The sequence below is a fragment of the Heteronotia binoei genome, chromosome 6 (genome assembly GCF_032191835.1).
Source record: "Heteronotia binoei isolate CCM8104 ecotype False Entrance Well chromosome 6, APGP_CSIRO_Hbin_v1, whole genome shotgun sequence".
NCBI lineage: Eukaryota > Metazoa > Chordata > Lepidosauria > Squamata > Gekkonidae > Heteronotia > Heteronotia binoei.
The window spans coordinates 138,189,475-138,212,184 of record NC_083228.1 but is presented as its reverse complement, the minus strand read 5'-3'; the positions used below and the strand labels follow the sequence as shown (position 1 = coordinate 138,212,184).

General features: G+C 50.0%; 2 protein-coding genes across 2 annotated transcripts in view; both read left to right on the top strand.

Moving 5' to 3' along the window:
- The window catches only part of LOC132574464 (cytochrome P450 2J2-like), a 585,507-nt gene that overhangs the window by 314,113 nt on the left and 248,684 nt on the right, over window positions 1-22,710 (top strand). The window lies entirely within an intron of this gene.
- Window positions 12,139-22,710, top strand: part of EIF2B5 (eukaryotic translation initiation factor 2B subunit epsilon) — a 58,580-nt gene continuing 48,008 nt past the window's right edge. The window contains exon 1 of the mRNA XM_060242710.1: window positions 12,139-12,370. Coding sequence (XP_060098693.1) covers window positions 12,206-12,370 — 165 coding nt within the window. The 5' untranslated portion in view covers window positions 12,139-12,205. The remainder of the gene's footprint in view (window positions 12,371-22,710) is intronic.

The window sequence follows — 22,710 nt, the reverse complement described above, 5'->3', positions numbered from 1 at the left end:
GCGGGATATAAATGAAATAAATAAATAAATAATAAATAAATAAATAAATAAATAAATAAATAAATAAATAAATAAATATATTTAGGACACACATGGCCCAGCCAGACAAGGTCTCATTTATGTCAGATCTGGCCTTCATAACAAATGAGTTTTGACACCCTGCCCTAGAGCAGGGGTGTCAAAAATGCAGCCCCGGGGGCCGAATCAGGCCCCCAGAGGGCTCCTATCAGGCCCCCGAGCGACTGGCTGCTGTCTGTTTTTTTTCCCCTCTCTCCTGCTTCCTTCTTCATCACAGCTTGCTTTGGAGAGCTTGCTCAATCACACAGGAGTGACAGAGCAAAGCCTCTATTTTCTCCATTGGTTGAGGCTCCTCCCTTGGGGAGGAAGGGGGGGGAGGGAGAGCTTGCTTTGCTGGGCTCTCTCAGTTGCACAGCAAAGCCACTGAGCCAAGCCTCTCTTCCTTCTATTGGCTGAGGCTCTCCCCCCAGTCCCTTGTGGAAGGAAGGAAAGAGCCAGAGCTTCCTTTGCCCAGTGCCCTGGATCCCATGGGAGAAATATAAAGAAAGCTTCTTTAAGAGCAATGAATGCTAACGTTTTAAGCAAGTTTTAAGTTTTTTTAAATATATATTTTTTAAAAATATAGTGTTTGTGTTCTTTATAAAGTTTATAACTCTGCTACCTAATCTTAAATGGCTACTGAGCCAAGCCTCTCTTCCTTCTATTCGCTGAGGGTCCTTCCTCGGGGAGGAAGGGGGGGAGGGAGACCTTGCTTTGCCAGGCTCTCTCAATCCCACAGCAGAGCTACTGAGCCAAGCCTCTCTTCCTTCTATTGGCCGAGGCCCCTCCCCCTCTTGGTCCCCTGGGTAGGGATGGAAAGAGCCAGAACTTCCTTTGCCCAGGCCCTGTGAGAGCTCTGGCTGACCCAAGGCCATTCCAGCAGGTGCGAGTGGAGGAGTGGGGAAACAAACCCAGTTCTCCCAGATAAGAGTCCATGCACTTAATTGCCACACCAAACTAATAGGAAGAAAGTGCACAGTTGTATCATCCTGAAACCATTCCCACCCCCTACCTCTGGCCCATGGAAAAATTGTCTTCCACAAAACTGGTCCCTGGTGCCAAAAGGGTTGGGGACCGCTGCTCTATAGGACACTTCCTGATAACCCTGAAGTGCAGGGAGGGCCTCCAAACCAGGGAATCCCCTGCCCTCAAGTCGGGATTGGCAACCCTCGAACTCCCCACCGCCAGGTTTAGGCCTTCTGCCTCGTTTATTAGAAGTCTTTGCTGTCTGAACCGTTTTCATACTCTGTAATTCACCTCGAGTTTCGGTGAGGAAGATGAGCTATCGGTGGAGTTAATCATAATAGCAGAGCGCCCCACAGTCAAGGAAAACCATTTCGGGGATGCTAATTTTGTGGATCCAGAAATGCAGCCATGTCGATGTCCATAAGACCCTGCCCTAGGAACAAGGCAGGAGTGCCACCCTGTGGCCAGGAAGTGAACTGCCTAGAGCAATTGTCTTTAACCTTTCCATTCTTTTACTGGTGGTGAAAAGTGTTGTCACATCGCAGCTAAATTATGGTGACCCTGCAGGGTGGGGCTGTCGAACTCCTTGGTTATGAGGGTCGAAGCTGACAGAAATGATACCTTGTTAGGGTTGCCAATCCCCAGGTGGGGGCAGGGGATTCCCCGGTTTGAAAGCCCTTCCGCAAGTTCAGGGTAACCAGAAAAGGGGGTGGGAAGGGAAATTGCTACTAGACTCTCCATTATTTCCAGAGTGGTAAATATGCAGTCCTGCAGTCTGAACTCTCTGCTCACGACCTGAGTTCGATCACTGCGGAAGCTGGGTTCAGGTAGCCGGCTTGAGGTTGACTCAGCCTTCCAGCCTTCCGAGGTCAGTAAAGAATTAGAAGAAGACTGCAGATTTATACCCCGCCCTTCTCCCTGAATCAGAGACTGGTCAGAGTGGCTTACAGTCTCCTGTATCTTCTCCCCCCACAACAGACACCCTGCGAGATGGGTGGAGCTGAGAGAGCTCTTACAGTAGCTGCTCTTTCAAGGACAACTCCTGCCAGAGCTATGGCTGACCCAAGGCCGTTCCAGCAGCTGCAAGTGGAGGAGTGGGGAATCAAACCCGGTTCCTCCAGGTAAGAGTCCGCACACTTCACCGCTACACCAAACTGGCTCTCTGAGTACCCGGCTTGCTGGGGCAAAAGTCTAGATGACTGGGGAAGGCAATGGCAAACCACCCCGGTAAAAAAGTCTGGCGTGAAAACGTCCTGATGTGACGTCATCCCAGAGTCGGAAACGTCTGGTGCTTGCACAGGGGACTACCTTGACCTTTTTACTCCATTATTCCCTATAGAGACCGATTCTCACAGGGTATAATGGAGAATTGACCCGTGGGTATCTGAGGCTCCAGAGAGGCTGTTATTGAGATAGAGGCACCCAGCTTTCAGTACACAGCCAGTTTGGTGTAGTGGTTAAGTGCACGGACTCTTATCTGGGAGAACCGGGTTTGATTCCCCACTCCTCCACTTGCAGCTGCTGGAATGGCCTTGGGTCAGCCATAGCTCTGGCAGAGGTTGTCCTTGAAAGGGCAGCTGCTGTGAGAGCCCTCTCAGCCCCTCCCACCTCACAGGGTGTCTGTTGTGGGGGAGGAAGGTAAAGGAGATTGTGAGCCGCTCTGAGACTGTCCTTGAAAGGGCAGCTGCTGTGAGAGCCCTCTCAGCCCCACCCATCTCACAGGGTGTCTGTTGTGGGGGGAGAAGATAGAGGAGATTGTGAGCCGCTCTGAGTCTCTGATTCAGGGAGGAGGGCGGGGTATAAATCTGCCCCCACCTCACAGGGTGTCTGTGGGGGGGGGAGGAAGATATAGGAGATTGTGAGCCGCTCTGAGTCTCTGATTCAGGGAGAAGGGCGGGGCATAAATCTGCCCCCACCTCACAGGGTGTCTGTTGTGGGGGTAGAAGATAGAGGAGATTGTGAGCCGCTCTGAGTCTCTGATTCAAGGAGAAGGGCGGGGTATAAATCTGCCCCCACCTCACAGGGTGTCTGTTGTGGGGGGAGAAGACAGAGGAGATTGTAAGCCATTCTGAGTCTCTGATTCAGGGAGAAGGGCGGGGTATAAATCTGCAAATTCTTCTCCTTCTACAGCCTCTCCTCAAAACACCCCCCCCCCAAGTTTCAAAAGGATTGTTCCAGGGGGCCCAATTCTTTGAGCCCCCCAAGAAGGTGCCCCTATCCACCTTTATTTCCTATGCAAGGAAAGCATTTAAAAGGTGCACGGCCCCTTTCCGTGTGATGGCCAGAACTCCCTTTGGAGTTCAATTATGCTTGCCACAACCGTGTTCCTGGCTCCACCCCCAAAGTCCCCAGATATTTCTTGAGTCAGACTTGGCAACCCTAATTTCAGGAGATCTTCAGACCTCAGTCAGTGGTTGGGAACCCTTTTTCTTGCTTATGGGCAGGGCTTCTTTCTGAACTGGAATGCACAGGAACGCAGTTCCAGCTGGCTTGCCCCAGGGGGTGTGGCCTAATATGCAAATGAGTCCCTGCTGGGCCTTTTCTGCAGAACAAGCGCTGCTGATGGAGCCGGCCCCATTTTTATATAGCTGCCGAAGAGATGATAGAAGACGATTAGCTGTTCTGCTATCGGGATTTCCTATGTGAAACCAGAGAGCTCACGGGTATGAGTAAGATCCAAGTCGTCAGCCGCGTTGGTTTGAAGTAGTAGCACAAAATAGGAGTCAAGTGGCGCCTTTAAGACCAACTTAGTTTTATTCAGAACGCAAGCTTTCGTGTGCTCTCTAAGCACACTTCATGTATGAGTAAGAAGAAGAAGATATTGGATTTATATCCCGCCCTCCACTCCGAAGAGTCTCAGAGCAGCTTACAATCTCCTTTCCCTTCCTCCCCCACAACAGACACCCTGTGAGGTAGATGAAGATATTGGATTTATATCCCGCCCTCCACTCCGAAGAGTCTCAGAGCAGCTTACAATCTCCTGTATCTTCTCCCCCCACAACAGACACCCTGTGAGGTGGGTGGGGCTGGAGAGGGCTCTCCCAGCAGCTGCCCTTTCAAGGACAACCTCTGCCAGAGCTATGGCCGACCCAAGGCCATTCCACCAGCTGCAAGCAGAGAAGTGGGGAATCAAACCCGGCTCTCCCAGATAAGTCTGCACACTTAACCACTACGCCAAACTGGCTCTCCTATAAGGTATATAGGAGAACACTCCGTGAGAGCTTTAACTAATATATATTGAAAACAATATTTTAAATCATAATATTTCCACATGAATTTGAAATTATTTCACAGTCCATTTTACAATATACAACTAACAAAATATAACCCGAACAAACACAGATCCCTATTTGTGATTCTTTCAATCTGCTAAAAACATTCCCATGATTCCACACTGCCCACTTATATTAAGAATTGCTGCTTGCCATTCCCGATTTGTCTGATGAAGTCTGCTTAAGAGCACACGAAAGCTTCCATTCTGGATAAAACTTAGTTGGTCTTAAAGGTGCACTTGTCTACTGGAGAGCCAGTTTGGTGTAGTGGTTAAGTGTGCGGACTCTTATCTGGGAGAACCGGGTTTGATTCCCCACTCCTCCACTTGCAGCTGCTGGAATGGCCTTGGGTCAGCCATAGCTCTGGCAGAGGTTGTCCTTGAAAGGGCAGCTGCTGTGAGAGCCCTCTCCAGCCCCACCCACCTCACAGGGTGTCTGTTGTGGGGGAGGAAGGTAAAGGAGATTGTGAGCCACTCTGAGACTCTTCGGAGTGGAGGGCGGGATATAAATCCAATATCTTCATCTACCTCACAGGGTGTCTGTTGTGGGGGAGGAAGGTAAAGGAGATTGTGAGCCGCTCTGAGACTCTTCGGAGTGGAGGGCGGGATATAAATCCAATATCTTCATCTACCTCACAGGGTGTCTGTTGTGGGGGAGGAAGGTAAAGGAGATTGTGAGCCGCTCTGAGACTCTTCGGAGTGGAGGGCGGGATATAAATCCAATATCTTTATCTACCTCACAGGGTGTCTGTTGTGGGGGAGGAAGGTAAAGGAGATTGTGAGCCGCTCTGAGACTCTTCGGAGTGGAGAGCGGGATATAAATCCAATATCTTCATCTACCTCACAGGGTGTCTGTTGTGGGGGAGGAAGATAAAGGAGATTGTGAGCCGCTCTGAGACTCTTCGGAGTGGAGGGCGGGATATAAATCCAATATCTTCATCTACCTCACAGGGTGTCCGTTGTGGGGGAGGAAGGGAAAGGAGATTGTGAGCCGCTCTGAGACTCTTCGGAGTGGAGGGCGGGATATAAATCCAATGTCGTCTTCCTCTACTGCTTTGTTCTATTGCTTCAGACCAACACGGCTGCCTCCTGGGATCTATCTAAATGTTTTTCTTCGTTTGTAGGACTTCCTGAAGTCCAATTCACCAATGTAGGTGTGATTGTAGTTCCCAAACTGGTGTAATTCTAGTTCCCCAACTGGTGTGGCTGCAACTGGGCTGCTGTTTCTGTCCAGTTTCAGAGAATCCTTCTTCAGGCAGCTCATCAAGGGATACCAAGGGATTCAAAGGAAGCTAAGGACAAATAGAAGTGTGGGGCCATGCTTGATCCCTGGAGATAAGTAGAGCAGAGCCAAACTGAAACTGGATCCTGAAGAAGGATTCTCTGAAACTGGAGAGAAATAGCAGCCCAGTTGCAGCCACACCAGTTTGGGAACTACAATCACACCAGTTGGGGAACTACAATCACACCTGCATTGGTGAATTGGACTTCAGGAAGTCCTACAAACAAAGAAAAACATTTAGATAGATCCCAGGAGGCAGCCGTGTTGGTCTGAAGCAATAGAACAAAGCAGTAGAAGAAGACGACGACACTGGATTTATATCCCACCCTCCAATCCTTAGTCCTTAGCTTCCTTTGAATCCCTTGGTGAGCTGCCTGAAGAAGGATTATCTGAAACTGGGCAGAAACAGCAGCCCAGTTCAGCCACACCAGTTGGGGAACTGCAATCACACCTGCCTCGGTGAATTGGACTTCAGGAAGTCCGACACACGAAGGAAAACATTGCATATTGTAAAAAGGCCCGTGAGATCATTTCAAATTCATGTGGAAATATTGTGATTTAAAATATTGTTTTCAGTATAAATCAGAATGTCCTAGACAGGAACTGATGGCGGGCGACAGAACTCTGCGCTGTTGGCCCAGCTGAAGCCGCAGTGTTGAAACTTCCAAATAGCCTCCATGAAACGCAATGATGTTACTTGCAGGAAGTCCCTGTAGTAGCCAGCTTCCTGTTGCAGAGGGGGAACCACGCTTTCCATTCATTTCCCCTCATTCATCTGCCTTCTGTGGCTGGCCGCCCGCCCAGATTTCTTGCTCCTTTGAGATAAAAGCCTAAGGACGCGGTGTTCTTGGGAGAAAAGCATAGAAACAAGGCTTCTCCGCTATGCCTTGAATTTCTGTGGTGGGGAAAGGAAAGGATTTTGAAGCGGCAAGGAAAGCGAGTTTACATTTCTATTTTGATCGAAAAAGCTCTGAGTCCATCCAAGAGGGGGGAGAAAACTGGCGTGGCCAAAAGTTTGTGCTTTTGAGTTTGCACAGAAAAGGGTTCGCTCAGTTCACGTGACCTCTAAGTGCGAATGAAGAACAAGAAGATATTGGACTTATATCCTGACCTTCACTCTGAATCTCAGAGCGGTCACAATCTCCTTTACCTCCCCCCCACACACCACAACAGGCACCCTGTGAGGTAGGTGGGGCTGAGAGAGCTCTGACAGAAACGGCTCCCGAAAAGAACAGCTCTGTGAGAACTTGTGACTGACTCAAGGGTCACATCAGCAGGTGCATGTGGAGGAACGAGGAATCAAACCTGGTTCTCCCAGATAAGAGTCCGTACACTTAACCATTACACCAAACTGACTGAGAGGCCACACTTTATTCCCCATTATAGCTGCACAACAACCCCATAGGGTTGCCAATCCCCAGGTGGGGGCAGGAGATCCCCTGGTTTGGAGATCCTCCCCCCCCCCCCGCTTCAGGGTCATCAGAAAGTGGGAGAGGGGAATCTCTGCAGGGCACTCCATTACTCCCTATGGAGACCAGTTCCCATAGGGTATAATGGAGAATTAATCTGCGGGTATTTGGGGCTCTGGGGGCTTGTTTATTTTTGAGATAGAAGCACCAAATTTGCTGCATAGCATCTGGTGCCTCTCCTCAAAACACCCTCCAAGTTTCAAAAAGATTGGACCAGGGGGTCCAATTCTATGAGCCCCAAAAGAAGGTGCCCCTCTCCTTCATTATTCCAAATGGAGGGAAGGCATTTAAAAGGTGTGCGGTTCCTTTAGATGTGATGGCCAGAACTCCCTTCAGGGTTCAATCGTGCTTGTCACACCCTTGCTCCTGGCTCCGCCTCCAAAATCCCCAGATGTTTCTTGAGTCGGACTTGGCAACCCTACAACCCCATGAGGTGGCGGCGGCTACAAGCATAGACAGCTTCAAGAGGGGACTGGATAAGCACATGGAGCGGTGGTCCATCAGTGGCTATTAGTCACAGCTTATCATTGGGACTGTCTGGGGCAGTGATGCTCTGTATTCTTGGTGCTTGGGGCGGGGCACAGTGGGAGGGCTTCTAGCCCCACTGGTGGACCTCCTGATGGCACTTGATTTTTTTGGCCACTGTATGACACAAAATGTTGGACTGGATGGGCCATTGGCCTGATACAACATGGCTTCTCTTATGTTCTTATGTGACACAAATGTTGGACTGGATGGGCCATTGGCCTGGTCCAACATGTCTTCTCTTATGTTCTTATGTCTGGGGCAGTGATGCTCTGTATTCTTGGTGTTTGGGAGGGGCAACAGTGTGAGGATTTCTAGTGTCCTGGCCCCACTGGTGGGCCTCCTGGTGGCACCTGGGGGTTTTGGCCACTGTGTGACAGAGTGTTGGACTGGATGGGCCATTGGACTGATCCAACATGGCTTCTCTTATGTTCTAATATCTGGGACAGTGATGCTCTGTATTCTTGGTGCTGGGGGGGGCACAGTGGGAGGGCTTCTAGCCCCACCGATGGACCTCTTGATGGCACTTCGTTTTTGTGGCCACTGTGTGACACAGCGTTGGACTGGATGAGCCATTGGCCTGACCCAATATGGCTTCTCTTATGTTCTTATGACTGTATTCTTGGTGTTTGGGGGGGGCACAGTGGGAGGGCTTCTAGCCCCACTGGTGGACCTCTTGATGGCACCTGGGTTTTTTGGCCACTGTGTGACACAGTGTTGGACTAGATGGGCCATTGGCATGATCCAACATGGCTTCTCTTATGTTCTTATATCTGTATTCTTGGTGCCTGGGGGGGGCACAGTGGGAGGGCTTCTAGCCGCACTGATGGACCTCCTGATGGCATCTGGATTTTTGGCCACTGTGTGACACAGAGCATTGGAATGGATGGGCCACTGGGCTGATCCAACATGGCTTCTCTTATGTTCTTATGTGACAAAGAGTGTCACTGGATGGGCCATTGGGCTGATCCAACATGGCTTCTCTTATGTGACACAGAGTGTTGGACTGGATGGGCCTTTGGCCTGATCCAACATGGCTTCTCTTCTGTTCTTATGTGACACAGAGTGTTGGACTGGATGGGCCATTGGCCTGATCCAACATGGCTTCTCTTATGTGACACAGAGTGTTGGACTGGATGGGCCTTTGGCCTGATCCAACATGGCTTCTCTTCTGTTCTTATGTGACACAGAGTGTTGGACTGGATGGGCCATTGGCCTGATCCAACATGGCTTCTCTTCTGTTCTTATGTGACACAGAGTGTTGGACTGGAGGGGGCATTGGCCTGATCCAACATGGCTTCTCTTATGTTCTTATGTGACACAGAGTGTTGGACTGGAGGGGGCATTGGCCTGATCCAACATGGCTTCTCTTATGTTCTAATGTGACACAGAGTGTTGGACTGGAGGGGGCATTGGCCTGATCCAACATGGCTTCTCTTATGTTCTTATGTGACACAGAGTGTTGGACTGGAGGGGGCATTGGCCTGATCCAACATGGCTTCTCTTATGATCTTATGTGACACAGAGTGTTGGACTGGAGGGGCCATTGGCCTGATCCAACATGGCTTCTCTTATGTTCTTATGTGACACAGAGTGTTGGACTGGATGGGCCATTGGCCTGATCCAACAGGGCTTCTCTTCTGTTCTTATGTGACACAGAGTGTTGGACTGGAGGGGCCATTGGCCTGATCCAACATGGCTTCTCTTATGTGACACAGAGTGTTGGACTGGATGGGCCTTTGGCCTGATCCAACATGGCTTCTCTTACGTTCTTATGAGGAAGGTTATGCTAAGAGACAGCAACTGAGCTCACGTAACCAAGTGCAGATTTGAACCTAGGTTTCTTCACGCCGCACGCTGTGTTCACTGGATCAGACTGGCTCCCAGGATCTATGTTTACATACCAGGTCCATAGAAAGTTCACGCTAAAGCTGAAATTTCAGCCCCAAGTAGCTAAAGTCTCGTATGACCAGTTTTCCTGCTTTAACAGAGCGTGGAGCAAAATCAGGGCAGGCAAAAAGAAATGCTCCTTTGTGCAGCCAAAGATTGAAATGTGGGATTCGTTGCCAGAAGATGTAGTGATGGCCACAGGAATATCTGGCTTCAAAGAGGGGATCAGACGTGGATGAAAGAGAGGTCCACCAGTGGCTACCAGCTATGGTGTAGGTTGGGAAATACCTGGAGATTTGGGGGGTGGAGCCTGGGGAGGGTGTGGTTGGAGAAGCGAAGGGAGGGACTTCAACGCCATAGAGCCTATATTGCAAAGCAGCCATTTTCTTCAGGTGAACTGATCTCTATCACCTGGAGAACAGTGGTAATCCTAGGAGACAACCCGGAGGTTGACAACCCTAGCCATGGTGATTGAAAGGAACCTCCATATACACAGAAGCAGTGAATCTCTGAATACCATTGCCAGGAGTCAACACTGGGAAAGGCCTCAGCTTCTATATCCTACTGCTGGCCCTCCAGAGGAACTGTTTGACCACTGTGTGAGACGGGAGGCTGGACTAGATGGACCTTCACTGGTCTGATCCAGCAGGGCTCTTCTGATGTTCTTATGAAGGCCTCGGCCTCTCTGCCCTGTTGTGAACCTCCAGAGAAACTGGTTGGCCACTGCGTGAGACAGGAGGCTGGACTAGATGGACCTTCGCTGGTCTGATCCAGCAAGGCTCTTCTGATGTTCTTATGAAGGCCTCGGCCTCTCTGCCCTGTTGTTGGCCCTCCAGAGGAACTGGTTGGCCCGTGTGAGACAGGATGCTGGACTAGATGGACCTTCACTGGTCTGATCCAGCACGGCTCTTCTGATGTTCTTATGAAGGCCTCAGTCTCTCTGCCCTGTTGTTGGCCCTCCAGAGGAACTGGTTGGCCCCTGTGTGATACAGGATGCTGGACTAGATGGACCTTCACTGGTCTGATCCATCAAGGCTCTTCTGATGTTCTTATGAAGGCCTCAGTCTCTCTGCCCTGTTGTAGGCCCTCCAGAGGAACTGGTTGGCCCGTGTGAGACAGGATGCTGGACTAGATGGACCTTCACTGGTCTGATCCAGCAAGGCTCTTCTGATGTTCTTATGAAGGCCTCAGTCTCTCTGCCCTGTTCTTGGCCCTCCAGAGAAACTGGTTGGCTCGTGTGAGACAGGATGCTGGACTAGATGGACCTTCACTGGTCTGATCCAGCAAGGCTCTTCTGATGTTCTTATGAAGGCCTCGGCCTCTCTGCCCTGTTGTAGGCCCTCCAGAGGAACTGGTTGGCCCGTGTGAGACAGGATGCTGGACTAGATGGACCTTCACTGGTCTGATCCACCAAGGCTCTTCTGATGTTCTTATGAAGGCCTCAGTCTCTCTGCCCTGTTGTAGGCCCTCCAGAGGAACTGGTTGGCCCGTGTGAGACAGGATGCTGGACTAGATGGACCTTCATTGGTCTGATCCAGCAGAGCTCTTCTGATGTTCTTATGAAGGCCTCGGCCTCTCTGCCCTGTTGTCGGGCCTCCAGAGGAACTGGTTGGCCACTGTGTGAGACAGGATGCTGGACTAGATGGACCTTCATTGGTCTGATCCAGCACGGCTCTTCTGATGTTCTTATGAAGGCCTCGGCCTCTCTGCCCTGTTGTAGGCCCTCCAGAGAAACTGGTTGGCTCGTGTGAGACAGGATGCTGGACTAGATGGACCTTCACTGGTCTGATCCAGCAAGGCTCTTCTGATGTTCTTATGAAGGCCTCAGTCTCTCTGCCCTGTTGTAGGCCCTCCAGAGGAACTGGTTGGCCCGTGTGAGACAGGATGCTGGACTAGATGGACCTTCACTGGTCTGATCCAGCAGAGCTCTTCTGATGTTCTTATGAAGGCCTCGGCCTCTCTGCCCTGTTGTTGGGCCTCCAGAGGAACTGGTTGGCCACTGTGTGAGACAGGATGCTGGACTAGATGGACCTTCATTGGTCTGATCCAGCACAGCTCTTCTGATGTTCTTATGAAGGCCTCGGCCTCTCTGCCCTGTTGTTGGCCCTCCAGAGGAACTGGTTGGCCCGTGTGAGACAGGATGCTGGACTAGATGGACCTTCACTGGTCTGATCCAGCAGAGCTCTTCTGATGTTCTTATGAAGGCCTCGGCCTCTCTGCCCTGTTTTTGGCCCTCCAGAGGAACTGGTTGGCCACTGTGTGAGACAAGATGCTGGGCTAGAGGGGCCACTGGCCTGATCCAACATGGCTTCTCATATGTTCTTATGTAAACGCTGAGCTCAGGGGTACCTTGAAGACGAATAGAGTTTTATGCAGGGTATTTCTTCCATCTCAGTGGATCTGAAGCATGGATGCCCAGGAAAGCTGATACCCAGAATTAAACTTCATTGGTCTTCAAGTTGCGCCGGACTCGAACCTTCGTCTGCACCGCTTCACGGCTCGCCGCCTGAATCTAACATAATTCGGAGTCACGCATCTCTATTCCATAAAACCAGGGAACGCGCGAGACCGCCAAGCGCCTGGCGCATGCGCTCTACGCGTCCGCTTCCTTTCTCACCAGCTCCACTCCGCGTTCTGATTTGACACTTCTGAGGCGCCGTGGTTTTCTTCAGGCTTCCGCCGGAAGCGGAAGAGGCGAGCCAAGGAGGCCGCGCGTGAGGAGAGTGAGTGCGGCTGAGAGACACGATGGCGGCCCGCGGTCCCTCAGCCAAGCGCGGTGGCTCCGCCGGCGGGTCCGGGGGCTCCCGGGGGTCCGAGCCTCAGGGGGAGCCGCCGCCTCCGCTCCAGGCCGTGCTGGTCGCCGACAGCTTCAACCGCCGCTTCTTCCCCGTCTCCAAGGACCGGCCCCGGGTGAGCGAAGGAGGGCGAGTGGGTTGGGTGGATCTCCCCACTCCGCTGGGCGCTGCTCCTAGTGGGGAGGCCTCGCGTTGGAGGCGGCACCGATAGCGTTGCCAAGTCCAATGCAAGAAATATCTGGGGGCTTTGGGGGCGGAGCCAGGAGACTTTGGGGGGGTGGAGCCAGATGCAAGGTTGCGACAAGCATAACTGAACTCCAAAGGGAGTTCTGGCCATCACTTTTCAAGGGACTGCACACCCTTTAAATGCCTTCCCTCCATTGGAAATAATGAAGGATGGGGGCACCTTTTTGGGTGGCTTATAGAATTGAGCCCCCTGGTCCAATCTTTTTGAAACTTGGAGGGTCTTTTGAGGAGAGGAACAGGATGCTATGCAGAAAATTTGGTGCCTCTACCTCAAAAAAATAGAGCCCCAGATATCCACGGATCAATTCTCCATTTTATCCAATGGGAATCAGTCTCCATAGAGCAGGGGTGGCCAGCGGTAGCTTTCCAGATGTTTTTTTGCCTACAATTCCCATCAGCCCCAGCCATTGGCCATGCTGGCTGGGGCTGATGGGAGTTGTAGGCAAAAAACATCTGGAGAGCTACCGTTGGCCACCCGTGCCATAGAGCATAATAGAGTGCCTAGCAGCCATCAATCAATCATTTATTACGATCAAAAATCAGCTATCTCAAAGCAGTCACATCTATATAATTTCCAGGTAAAGTTAGATTCAATAAATATAAATCTGCCAAACATAAAATACATAGTTTGCTACATTTAGATGTATTGAATTTATTTTTATCTGGAAATTATATAGGGAAAGCTGCAGCACTGTAGTCCAAGCTCTCTGAGTTTGATCCTGGCGGAAGCTGGGTTCAAGTAGCCGGCTCAAAGTTGACTCAGCCTTCCATCCTTCCGAAGTCAGTAAAATGAGTCCCCAGCTTCCAGGGTGGAAAGTGTAGATGACTGGGGAAGGCAATGACAAACCACCTTGTAAAAAGTCTGCCGTGAAAATGTGGGTGATGCGACGTCACCCCAGAGTCGGAAATGACTGGTGCTTCCTCAGGGGACTACCTTTACCTTTTTTGAAATCGATGATCTTTGATAAAATGCATAGTTAGGTGTAATGTTAAAACAACACCTTCTCCTCTTGCCTAATTGTACATGCCGTGGCAGAAAACCCCGCTTTGGGACCATTTTTCCTGAGCTAAGACAAAAAGGTGTGAGCTGGAGGCTAAAAAAAAGGTGAGCTGGCTCACACTATATCAGCTTAAAGGGAACGCTGGTCATCACCCACATCCACCCAGCGATTTCGAGGACTTGTAGTTCCTCATGTGGGGTAGCTTGTTCGCTTTATGACAGCCTTATAAGGTAGACTGCAGCTGATAATGATTAGTGAGCTGATGGCAGAAATGAGTTCCCAGATTTTCAGCTAGTTTCTTGGATGCTTTTACCAACCTTGGAATTTTGTGAACTTTGGTCGACTTCTGAGTGGGCTGATGTTTCAGAGTAAAGCAATTGTGTTGAATTTAGGGTAAGTGCCCGGACTTGGGAGATGACTTTTTTGGTATAAGAGAGCCAGTTTGGTGTAGTGGTTAAGTATGTGGACTCTTATCTGGGAGAACCGGGTTTGATTCCCCACTCCTCCACTTTCAGCTGCAGGAGTGTCTTGGTTCAGCCATAGCTCTCGCAGGGGTTGTCCTTGAATGGGCAGCTTCTGTCAGAGCTCTCTCAGCCCAACCTACTTCACAGGGTGTCTGTTATGGGGGAGGAAGGTGAAGGAGATTGTAGGCTGCTCTGAGATTCAGAGTATAGCAGGATATGAATCCAATATCAACATCATCTTTTAGAATTGCACTTCCAGTGACTCTGAATATGGAGGTTCCCCTCAGCCACCGTGGCTAGTAGCCACTGATAGACCTATCCTAGCATGAATATATCTAATCTTATCTTATCTGGGAGAACCAGGTTTGATTCCCCACTCCTCCACTTGCACCTGCTGGAATGGCCTTGGGTCAGCCATAGCTCTGGCAGAGGTTGTCCTTGGAAGGGCAGCTGCTGTGAGAGCCCTCTCCAGCCCCACCCACCTCACAGGGTGTCTGTTGTGGGGGTAGAAGATATAGGAGATTGTAAGCCGCTCTGAGTCTCTGATTCAGAGAGAAGAGCGGGGTATAAATCTGCAGTTCTTCTTCTATATAATACTATGGTGGCTGAATGTATTTTTGTATTACATTAGCATGTGAAGCCTTAAACTGAAGATGGTCTTCTGATTGGAACCAGTTTCCTTGCCATATCTGCTGCATCTAAGCACCCTCGCTGGAGGGCTTTCATGAACTTGTGAATGACTATTATCAGGCTGTTGAGACGACTCGGTTGTGTTTAGCCCGTGGACATTTTGATTTTAACAAGTTGGGGGATTGTGTTGCGTAGCTACGGCCGGTTCAGTCCCCTGCCATTTCCGCAGAAAAGGGCTGAGTCATAGGTGACATAAAGGAGTTCTACCTGAGACCTTGGAGAGCGGATGCCAACCTGACTAGGCGTTACTGACTTTCAGGAGACCGATGGACAGACTTACCAAGTGTGTGATTTGATCAGTTCTCTCTTGGAAGATGACCTGAAGCAATTGTTCCACGGACATAGATCAGGATGGGTAGCTGTTGCTAGTCTGTATGTAGCAGATACCTGGAGAAGTGGGCAGTAACTCAAGAAAGCTGCCTGCCCTGCCAAACAAGTAGGTTGTCAGAATTCATCTCAATTACAATATACTATACATCAGGGGTGGCCAAACTGTGGCTCAGGAGCCACATGTGGCACTTCCACATGTATTGTGTGGCTCTCAAACCCTCACCACCCCATCGGCCAGCTTGGAGAAGGCATTTCTCTCTTTAAATCAGTTCCCCGAGCTAAGCCAGTTTTCAGAATGCATTTAAAGTTGCTTTCTTTCTATCTCCCCCTCCTCCATCTCCTTCCCTCCCTCAAACATCTGGCGCTCATGTCTTGCGGCTCTCAAACATCCAAAGTTTATTCTGCGTGGCTCTTAAGTTAAAGCAGGTTTGGCCACCTCTTGTATAAAGCATCAACCTCAAAAACAAATGTCAGTTTATTTTACTTCAGATGACCTGCAGCTGTCTAGCACTGCACAGACCAGGCAAGCTAGATTCAGAGTGGCCTCAATCTGGGAATGTTCTATCTGTTGCATATTATGAGTCCAATACCATCTGCAGTTGACAGAATACATACGATGGATATGCAATCCAGCTTCTAGCAGAGCAAGGTTTCTCTTTTAGATAGGTCCGCTCCTGTCTCTTGAGCATACAAAGCTGCTATACACAGAACATCCATCTGTCTGTCTCAGAAACCTCTACTCAGCCTTGGAGCTAAGGAAGGGATAATTCTTTAGGGTTTGTAGAATCTTTCGGGCTCAAGTGCCGTGTTCTACTGGAGAAAGTTTTCCTTCCAGACGTTTCGTTCTCAGCTGCGGAGAACATCCTCAGTGGCGTTGCAGCCAGAGCAGACGCTCAGACCTTCTTGGCTGCTGTGCATTGAGCAATGCACATCTCAATGCACAGCAGCCAAGAAGGTCTGAGCGCCTGCTCCAGCTGCAACGCCACTGAGGATGTTCTCCGCAGCTGAGAACGAAACGTCTGGAAGGAAAACTTTCTCCAGTAGAACACGGCACTTGATCCCGAAAGATTCTACAAACCCTAATGATGTTACCAGCCGTGAAAACCTGAAATCTTGGATAATTCTTTGTTTAGTAAAAGCTTTTTTCCACTTGCTGTGGGATAACTGCGATATGTATCCTGTAAGACACTGATCTTTCTGCATGTTGTTTATATTTCTTTTATGTTTGTAAAGAGGAAATGGCTATAATTTTTTGCACTATTCTAATGTGTGAAAAGATGGATGTTTGTTGTTTAACAAAAAAAAATTCAATTAAAAATTTAAATTGGAAAAAAAGAAAAGAAACCTCTACTCCAACCTAGCAGCCATTTTCCAAGATGGTGGAAGAAATGCCTTTTTCACCTCAGCTACCAAGTCCTGTTTTCAACAACTTTAATTTGAAATATTCAGAAATTAAGCAGGTGAAGTCCCTCCATTATTTCATTTCCATGCCCTCAAAGCAAACACCACCTCCAGCATTACCTTGGAAATACGCACATGCTGGGCAGTTGGTGACGAGAAGAGCAGAGATTGGATTTATACCCCGCCCTTCGCTCAGCGTCTCAGAGCGGCTTACAATCTCCTCTTCCTCTCGCCGCAACAGACACCCTGTGAGGTATGCGGGGGGCTGAGAGAGCTCTAACAGAACGCACTCTTAAAGTGGCTGATGTAACACACGCAAAAACGGATTACAGAAATTAGCAGTCGGTGCCATAGGACCGTGATGACATGTACAATAAACAATGCCCTTTGTAAAACAGCCCTGTTGAATATTTCTGTTTCGCTACAGGCCTGTGTCCTTACTAGCAGCTTGAATAACCTGGACTAGCCTGAGTTTATCAGGGCTTGGAAAGCACGGTCAGCCCTGCTGAGGATGTGGGTGGGAGGCCACCAAGGCAGTCCAGAGTCGCTACACAGAGGCAGGCAATGGCTGTCAAGCATGCTGTTTCTAAACACTGGCTTTATATGTACCTAGTCAACAGGCCAGAGTTAAAGCAGAGTATCACCTTTGTCTTTTCCCCTTTCTTCTTCTCCCCCCTTCTCTCTCCCCCCCCCCCCCTCGCCCCGATGCATAATAAATCCATCTGGACCCAGGATGTTTAGAGTAACCTTGTATTAATGGTGTAGAGTGCCTCTCCCCCAGATTCACACAGCCATGCCTTATCAGCTTGCAGAGAATGTGTGAGAAATGGGAGATGTTGTTATTTGCTAACATTCCTTAGCCATAAAAGAGATGCTAGTGAGTAGCCTTTGAACCCTCAACTTAATTTGCATCTTTATGTTATTCTTTTGAAGTCATCTGTAACCCTGCCTTTTGACGTTTGCCTGTAAGATACTACCCAGTACTATGTATGCCATTACTTCCGAGGAATCCGTCCTTGGAGCAAGCTATGGAGTTTTACAATAAAGCGAGTTTTGATTAAAGAACAAACGCTTGATTATTGCGAAGTATCGATGCTCGACAATGGCAAGCCACCTCTGAATGGCTCTTGCCTTGAAAATCTTGATAAGGAGTCGTCATAAGTTGGTTGTGACCAGTGTTCCCTCTCAGCTGAGTTGGCGTGAGCCAGCTCACTGATTTTTAGCCTCCAGCTCACACCTTTTTGTCTTACCTCAGGAAGGATGGCCCGAGAGCACAGTCATTGACGCAGGAGCTCACAGCTTTCGTGGCAGCAGCTCACAACTTTACTGTCAGTCGCTCGCGAAGTAGAATTCTTGCTCCCAAGACTCCTGCAGCTTAGAGGGATCATTGGTTGTGACCGGTGTTCCCACTAGGCTGTACAGGTGAGCAGCCGCTCATTAACACAGGAAGCTCTGCTCAGCAGCAATCTGGAGCCACGGAGGGTCTTGCGCTGCCCATTTTGAGATCACAGCACTTATATTCTGCTCAGGATGCGAATGGCTGCAATCAGCAGAGGGGGAAATTAAGAGAGCACATTGGTTGTGACTTGACAGTACTTAATTATTATTAATAAAAATGCTCTTCTAAATCTTTAGACCAGGGGTGTCAAACACGTGGCCCGAGGGCTGAATCAGGCCCTCGGAGGGCTGCTGTCAGGCCCCCAAGCAGCTGGCTGTCATTGCTTGCTTCTCCCTGTCTCTTGATTCCTTTTGCTCAATAGCACAGGAGCTACAGAGCAAGTCTCTATTTTCTTCGTTGGCTGAGGCTCCTCCCTTGGGGAGGAAGGGCGAAGGGGGAGCTTGATTTGCCAGGCTCTCTCAATCGCCCAGCAGAGCTACTGAGCCAAGCCTCTCTTCCTTCTATTGGCTGAGGCTCCTCCCCCTCCTGGCCCCCTGGGGAAGGAAGCAAAGAGTCAAAGCTTCTTTTGTCCAGTTCCCTGGATCCCATGGGAGAGATGCAAAGAAAGCACCTTTAAGATCAACCAGTGCTTATGTTTTAAGCATGTTTTTTAAAAAAATTTTTTAAAAAAGAAAATCTTTTATTGTGTTTTTTTGTGTCTTTTATAAAGTTTATATCTCTGCTACCTAATCTTAAATAGGTACACACATGGCCCGGCTTGACATGGCTCAGCCCAACCAATGTCAGCTCCGGCCCTCATAACGAATCAGTTTGACACCCCTGCTTTAGAGAGACATCCAGGATCCTTCCTGACCTCAGGCTGGCGTCCCTTCTACAATGGGGGCAGCCACTGTGCAGAAGGTTCTGGAGCGGAGGTGTCAAACTCATTCATTACTAGGGCCAGATCTTACATAAATAAATGTCACTTTGTCGGGTCCGGCCATGTGTGCCATAAAATGTAGTGTCAAATACCAGATATATTTTACAGCTGACTGTGCCGCATTCCCCTCTTCGGCAGAACTCAGGATCAGACCACCCTTCCTCGAGAGCCAGTCTGGTGTAGTAGCTAAGTGCATGGGTTCTTATCTGGTAGAACCAGGTTTGATTCCCCACTCATCTGCATGCAAGCTGGAGGGACCTTTGGTCAGTCGTAACTCTCTCAGAGCTGTTCTGCTCAAGAGCAGTTCTCTCAGAGCTCTCTCAGCCACACCTACCTTGCAGGGTGTCTGTTGTGGGGAGAGCGAAGGGTAAGGTATCAATGTAATCTCCTCCTCTTCCTCTTCTTTTTTGTTCTCCCCCCTCCCGCCTGCCAACTCTGGGTTGGGCAATTTGTGAAGATCTTGGGGAGGGCCTGTGTTTGGGGAAGAGAGGAATCTCAGAAGGGGGTATAATAGACCCTTTCAGTCCATATTTGGGCTGGTTCTCCCTTCCCCCCCATCCCAGTTGTTTGTGGGCTGGATAAGAGCCCTGGAAGGACTGATTCCAGGTCCTGGGCCATATGTTTGACAGAGCCAGTTTGGTATCGTGCAAGGGTGGCCAACGGTAGCTCTCCAGTTGGTTTTTTGCCTACAACTCCCATCAGCCCCAGCTATTGGCCATGCTGGCTGGGGCTGATGGGAGCTGTAGGCAAAAAAAACATATGGAGAGCTACCATTGGCCACCCCTGGTATAGTGATTAAGTGCGCAGACTCTTATCTGGGATGACCGGGTTCGATTCCCCACTCCTCCACTTGCACCTGCTGGAATGGCCTTGGGTCAGCCATAGCTCTGGCCGAGGTCGTCTTGAAAGGGCAGCTGCTGTGAGAGCCCTCTGAGCCCCACCCACCTCACAGGGTGTCTGTTGTGGGGGAGGAAGGGGAAGGAGATTGTGAGCCGCTCTGAGACTCTAATTCAGAGAGAAGGGCGGGTTATAAATCTACAGCCGTCTTCTTCTCCACTTGCGGCTGCTGCAATGGCCTTGGGTCAGCCATAGCTCTGGCCGAGGCTGTCCTCGAAAGGGCAGCTGCTGGGAGAGCCCTCTCAGCCCCACCCACTTCACAGGGTGTCTGTTGTGGAGGGAGAAGATAAAGGAGATGGTGAGCCGCTCTGAGACTCTGAGATTCAAAGTGGAGGGCGGGATAGAAATCCAATATCATCATCTGCTGTAGAATATTACAAAATAAGAAAAAAATATGCTCAATGAGGCAGAAGAGGCTGTGATTAAGAGAAAAGCCCTTTTAGATCTTGCCTAGTTGCTACCGAGGAGGTAAGTGTGTAATCCAGACCTTCCAAGGAACTACTATGGAAGATGTCACTCTTTGATCTTCTAGCCCAGAGGGAAGAAATACACAGTACAGAAGCGCTCTTTGATGTAACTGCTTGTAGCCAGACAGGCTTGGCTAGATTACCATAGCAGTTAGTTTACCCATCTAGTTAATAGCTGGGGCCTGGGGTGGCTTCTCCATTTATAGCTGGCAAAGCTATTAAAAAGAGACAGCCATGATTATATTGGGAAGAATACAGGGTGGGGCCAGGCAGAGGTGTAGGAAGGCTTTTATGTGAGAAGCTGAAACCCGTCCCCTCCTGGGCCTTGAGAGTTGCTGTTGAGCAGAGATTTGCAGGGCCCTGTGGTCCCTCGAGAGGTTCCTGCAGTAGATGCCGTTGTCCGTTTGTTCTCAGATAAAGATGCTGCATTTCAGACTCGTGAATGAGCAGAGGTTGCCGGTCTCTTTCCGACAGGGCATTCTCAGAGGCATATTCCATTGCTGGATCCGAGGAATTTGCTTGGGGGGGCGGGGGATGACATCGACCTACAGTTTTTCATGGATTGGTAGGTATGCAGCAGCCTTGTTTGCAAAGCTTCTGAGATGCTTGAGGAACATGGGCTGAAAAGCATGGGAGGCTTAGCAATCCGGATTAGAAGAGGAGTTTCACAAGGAGGGTGCCACTGCCAAGAAGGCCTCGCGCCACGTGGTTGCCTCCTCGGCTTCAGAAGGGAGGGCTATAGGCCAGGGGTGGCCAACAGTAGCTCTCCAAATGTTTTTTTTGCCTACAACTCCCATCAGCCCCAGCCAGCATGGCCAATGGCTGGGACTGATGGGAGTTGTAGGCAAAAAAACATCTGGAGAGCTACTGTTGGCCACCCCTGCTATAGGCGAACCCCTTGATGGTCTTTTCGTTTGTGGGAGGCTGTACCAAGGAAGGAGGCAGTTCTTCAGTTCTCCAGGGTCCATACCATCATGTGTTGTCTTAAAGACCAAAGGGAAGACCTTAAATATTGAACCTAAGAGGAACATTGCTGTATCAGACTGGTGGTCCATTTAGTCCAGCATCTTGTTTCACACAGTGGCCAACAAGTTCCTCTGGAGAGCCAACAACAGGGCAGGGAGGCCGAGGCCTTCATAAGAACATCAGAAGAGCCCTGCTGGACCAGACCAGTGGTCCATCCAGTCCAGCATCTTGTCTCACACAATGGCCAACCAGTTCCTCTGGAGGGCCAACAACAGGGCAGAGAGGCTGAGGCCTTCATAAGAACATCAGAAGAGCCCTGCTGGATCAGAACATGGGTCCATCTAGTCCAGCATCTTGTCTCACACAATGGCCAACCAGTTCCTCTGGAGGGCCAACAACAGGGCAGAAAGGCTGAGGCCTTCATAAGAACATCAGAAGAGCCCTGCTGGATCAGAAAATGGGTTCATCTAGTCCAGCATCTTGTCTCACACAATGGCCAACCAGTTCCTCTGGAGGACCAGCAACAGGGCAGAAAGGCCGAGGCCTTCATAAGAACATCAGAAGAGCCCTGCTGGATCAGAACATGGGTCCATCTAGTCCAGCATCTTGTCTCACACAATGGCCAACCAGTTCCTCTGGAGGGCCAACAACAGGGCAGAGAGGCCAAGGCCTTCATAAGAACATCAGAAGAGCCCTGCTGGATCAGACCAGTGGTCCATCCAGTCCAGCATCCTGTCTCACACAATGGCCAACCAATTCCTCTGGAGGGCCAACAACAGGGCAGAGAGGCCAAGGCTTTCCCCTGGTGTTGCCTCCTGCCTCTGCAATTCAGAGCAATCCTAAGCTGGTCTCCTCTCAGTTCTACTAAGGTCTAGTCAATGGAACTTACTCCCATTAAAGTGCTCTTAGAGAGCCAGTTTGGTGTAGTGGTTAAGTATGCGTGGACTCTTATCTGGGAGAACCGGGTTTGATTCCCCACTCCCCCACTCGCCCCACTTGCAGCTGCTGGAAAGGCCTTGGGTCAGGCATAGCTCTCACAGGAGTTGTCCTTGAAAGGGCAGCTTCTGTCAGAGCTCTCTCAGCCCCATCTGCTTCACAGGGGGGTCTGTTACGGGGGAGGAAGGTGAAGGAGATTGTAGGCTGCTCTGAGATTCAGAGTATAGGGCGGGATATGCATCCAATATCATCATCATCTCTTAGAATTGCACTTCTAGTGACTCTGAATGTGGAGGTTCCCCTCAGCCACCGTGGCCAGTAGCCACTGATAGACCCATCCTAGCATGGATATATCTAAGCCTCTTTTTAATGCTGTTTATTCCCGCGGCCATCACTACATCCTGTGGCAGCTGATTCCACATTTCAGCTGCTCTCTGTGTAAAGACAAACTTCCTTTTAGGGTTTGTAGAATCTTTCGGGATCAAGCGCCGTGTCCTACTGGAGAAAGTTTTCCTTCCAGACGTTTCGTTCTCAGCTGCGGAGAACATCCTCAGTGGCGTTGCAGCCGGAGCAGGCGCTCTGACCTTCTTGGCTGCGGTGCATTGAGTGGGGCCAGGGCTGCTGGAGAGCTGCTATTTCTAGGCTGGAGGGGGTGTGGTGAAAGGGCAATTGGTTTGTTTGCCCTTTGTTTGCCAGGGCAGCTCTCCAGCAGCCCTGGCACAGCAGCCAAGAAGGCCAG